At 35.3% G+C, this 4,332-nt stretch overlaps 1 protein-coding gene across 1 annotated transcript in view; it reads right to left on the bottom strand.

The window, feature by feature from the left end:
• Positions 1 to 210: 210 nt before the first annotated feature.
• The window catches only part of LOC102602208 (uncharacterized), a 15,869-nt gene continuing 11,747 nt past the window's right edge, over positions 211 to 4,332 (bottom strand). Inside the window, exons 18-24 of the mRNA XM_006338903.2 lie at positions 3,927 to 4,096; positions 3,749 to 3,827; positions 1,998 to 2,253; positions 1,649 to 1,694; positions 1,350 to 1,458; positions 729 to 791; positions 211 to 543 (exon numbers count right to left, since the gene is read on the bottom strand). Coding sequence (XP_006338965.1) covers positions 463 to 543; positions 729 to 791; positions 1,350 to 1,458; positions 1,649 to 1,694; positions 1,998 to 2,253; positions 3,749 to 3,827; positions 3,927 to 4,096 — 804 coding nt within the window. The 3' untranslated portion in view covers positions 211 to 462. The remainder of the gene's footprint in view (positions 544 to 728; positions 792 to 1,349; positions 1,459 to 1,648; positions 1,695 to 1,997; positions 2,254 to 3,748; positions 3,828 to 3,926; positions 4,097 to 4,332) is intronic.

The following is a 4,332-nucleotide window of genomic DNA, read 5'->3' as shown; positions in this document are numbered from 1 at the left end:
CCAAGGGAGTAATTAACTCCTAAACTAGTGAGATTTACGTATGTTACCCTATATTAATAACATCATTTATTGCATTAACAATTTAATGGAAATTTCAAAAGGTTGAACAGCTGTATTAAAAGTAGGTGATAATTATAGTTCCATGCTCTTGGGTGATCTAGTTTACAAAATAGCCTGTAAACAGTAGTCCAATACATATGCGGCCCCTTAAACTTGCACACCAATCGATTTATGTTTGATAGACACACTTTATAGGAACAAGAATTATTGAGAAGGGATCTGCATTTATAGTAGTTCAACATGTACACTTAGTAGATAACAAAGATCCCGAAAAGGCAAGTCTTCTTCCACAACATTTTACAAAGTCTTGAATTAACATACAACATAGGAAGGAAAATGATGGATGGAGAACGGATAGAAAGAAAGAAATGAACAACCTGAAATCTTCTGATATAATTATATTCACATAGATCTCTCTGATGCCAGATCAAGCAACGTGCGGAAGAACTGCTGAGGATACAGGGGAGGTTGCTCTGAAAGTGCCTAAATACAACAAACATGATAATGTCAATCGTTGAAGTTTAACTTGTTCGAATTGCTCACTGAACCTTTTTTTTTTTTTATATAAGACATTGTATATAGTCCTTTTGTTGATAATTACAAATAGCATAAACTTGGTCCAAACTTGCAAACATATGTGGTCATTGAAGAAGAAGCAGATATATCACCTGATGAATCAAGACAGTGGAAGGAGTCATTCCTGGAACTGTATTCACTTCTATAATCAGTACCTGTGACCGCAAAATAACGATACATCTAATTAGATCTTATAATACATCTGCAAATAGTTATCTGAATACCCCTCCTTTCCTGATTTTACTTTTAAGTTTGATTTGCAGTAAAAGTGATTCTATCAATTGTATGGCATGTTAAGTGTTGCAGTTTGCAGAAATCCTTTTATTAAGTTCTGATTCCTCAAGTTCTACTACTGAATTAACTCGACAATAAATATTGCCTCTAAAATGATATTTTGGTCCCAATTCAACCGCAAACGACCAATTTGGACAGGTGATTCAACCTCTTATACTAATCTTGTATAAAAACGATGAATACTTTGAAAATTTTAGTAGAGTACTACAGCCTTCTAAACAACATGGTAAACTCTTCACCATGGTTCTTTGTGCACTCGTATAATTAACACGAGTGTGTCACAATTATCTCAAGAGGCTCATCATGAACTGCAACTTGCTGGAAAAGACACATTTCCTTAATGATATTATTAACTATGAAGTATTAAATTCACTTTTATTACTGTTCAATCAATTGAAAGAATCTCAGCAATAACATACCTCACCAGTGTCAGCATGAACAAATGCATCAATACGCGAAAATCCTTCTAATTGTAGAGTGTTTGCAATAAGTTCAATACGCTTTTTACACCTTTCCAAGGTGGCACTACTGATTGAGAAAGAAAAGAAATAAAGTGATTGTGAGCAATATGTAGGTAATCTTGAGACACAGAAAAGTACATCTTGTAAAGAATAATTTCTGGTTTAGTAAATACTACTTTTAAGTAGAAATGTATATTGATATAAATCTGGTAGTCATATCTAATACAGTTTCCACAAGATGAATCTTCATGACAAACCTCATAATAGAAGGTGGTGGTGGAGTCAGATTGATGCCGGTTCCACCTGCAGTCGGAACCATGTAATGTCTTAGTCATCATTTGACAAAAAGAAACCACATTATGCCCCCATGAAGCTTATTATTTTAATGGTTTCAACTAGAATCAATAAGCTCTACTCAATGAACCTATGGCTATGGAATAACTAGGGACAAGACCATCTACCTGCTTATCTTTTCTTTTCTTTTTTTACTACAAGCATAGAACTGTGGTTACATATTGGAGCATGCATAAATGAAACAATGAGAAAGTTCAAATCACTGGAAGCGATATAATGTCTTACACTACAAAAATTATAATGAAGAGATACCTTGGAATTTCTCCTCCAGAGATAATATGCCTCCAGATTCTTTCACGGTTACACTAGGAGTCAATGAACGCATTGATCCACGTTTTCCTACAACACCTACGGTGACCTCTACCCATCTACTATCCCCTTTCCAGAGCAAATTGTGCGCATTCTCATTTCGGGATTTGGATGCAACAACTATGTCATCAGTCTCAACAAAAGGTTCAAATATTAAGAGCTCTGGAGGAGGGTTTGGCATCTCAATCATTCCATGTGCCTGCATCAGATACCAAGAGAAATATATGATACAATAGTTTTAAGGTATCCTGAAATCATATTATTTGGTGTTAAAAGAAAAAAGTACTAGAGATTGGTAATTGACTGAGAATTAAGTAGGCGTTTGGCCAAAGATTTCAAATATTTTTCACTTTATTTGGAATTTATGAAGATGGAGTAGTGTTTGGTTATACTTTTTGCAAAGGAGAGAGGAGAGCATTTTATTTGGAAGTCATGAAGATGGAGTGGGAAAACAAGTTAGGAGCATTTTTCCAAATTTCGAATCCAACTCCAAGTTGAATAAATTTTATAACCAAACATGAGTTCGAAAAAGTGAAAATTATTCTAGGAAAAAGTGTAATTCTCATGGTTACATCAAAATAGAAAAAACAGACATTCAAGCAATAAAGCTGTCACACGAGAAGAATAACTGGTAATAGGAGAAGTTTGCAAAACAATTGGGAAACAAAAAAGCTCAAAAATCTTAAAACAAAAATATGGTAACAATATTGGCTGCTATAAGCCAAGAGGACTAATTTCTTGAAAACTTGTTTAAGAACCTTTTGTACTGTTTTGAGTCTCCTTGATGACAGTAGTTTATGGAAAATTTAGAACCACAAATGTGTAAAAGTCTAAAATCTCATTATACATCGAGCAACGAAGATGTAACTGCTCAAAGTTGTCTTATAATCAACTTTTTTAGTTTCATACTAATGGTCAAAAGTTGTAATTTAAGAATTTAATTACTTTTTAAACCATAGGAATCCTTTTCAGGAGCGGTATGGGCTAATAAAGTGTGGGGTCGTATTGGAATTGGGACCCAAAATTAACTTGGCCATTTATTACTTTGATTGTATTTGCAATTTATTTACATACTCGAACAAATAGAAATTTGCAGGGTGCAATTTCTGCAATTGTAGCATCTATAGGCTTTCTTATAATTTAGATATGCTATTGTAGGGTCAATCTATTAGGAATAGGGTGACATAGTTATGGTTCTTTTCCATCAACTTTTGATTGAACTCAGGACAAGTTATTACAAATACAAGAGCGGGCGGCGAATTGTATGAACCAGCATGCGGACCGCGCGAATCAAATATTGTATTGATGATTCACACGGTTTTACACACTACACAACTAAATTGTATAGAAGTTTTTTGACTTTTCTACTACAGGCTTATACTGTGTGTTTTGTGTTTACCTACCTAGATAGGCGATACCAATCTCTTAAGCATGTTCTCATTTTACGATACTTACAGCTGCTAATATATATCATGAAAGCACTAATACAACAAATGATGCAGAATAAAGGGAAAAGCACATGGCAAACCTGTGGGATTACAGCTAAAAAAATGAAAGCAAGCACGGTCCTATTGATCAAACTGATGAACAAATGGAACTATGATTACTATGCTTGGGAAGAAAATAAAATACTGCCCATGATTGGGGGGAAAAGCTTTGCAGATGAGGAGCAATGACAGAGAAGTCACATATACCTTTGACAGGCTGTTAGGAGGAATACGAGGTAGGCAGTCTTTCAACACATTTACGTAGAAGGCAAGGTCCCCCTCAGAGCTGCATAAGGCAGAGTGTCAAGTTAACAAGAAGCATTTTCTAAGATTTGCACCCAATATTATTTAAGAAGAACAGAATTGAAGAGGAACAAAAGCATACCACAATCTGGCCACACCAGTTGAGCAACCATCTCTGGCCGGTTTAACACATAAAGTGTCACAGTGAAGTTTTGACTTCAAGTCAAGCCAGAGATCAGATATGGACATTTTCAGCAGATCCTCTTTCTTCTTCACATCTTTATTTATTGTAAGGACTCCAAAATCGGTCAGCTATCCAAAGAGAATTTTTATGCTTGTCAAGGGATAGACATTTATAGGTGTTCATGCAAAATCAGTTTGTTGACTATATTTATAACTTGCAGATGAAGTCCATGCGAAAAGAAGTTTCAAATTAATTTGAAATAACTCAAGAATGAACCTTAGCCAAAGTAGTGAAGCCCTTGGTTTATAAGTCTTGGTTTAAACTACACCCCCCCCCCCCCCCCCCCCCCCCCACCCTCCCCCCA

Source organism: Solanum tuberosum, unplaced genomic scaffold, assembly GCF_000226075.1.
Source record: "Solanum tuberosum cultivar DM 1-3 516 R44 unplaced genomic scaffold, SolTub_3.0 scf00008, whole genome shotgun sequence".
NCBI classification, from domain to species: Eukaryota; Viridiplantae; Streptophyta; class Magnoliopsida; order Solanales; family Solanaceae; genus Solanum; species Solanum tuberosum.
This window is presented reverse-complemented; position numbering and strand designations above follow the sequence as displayed.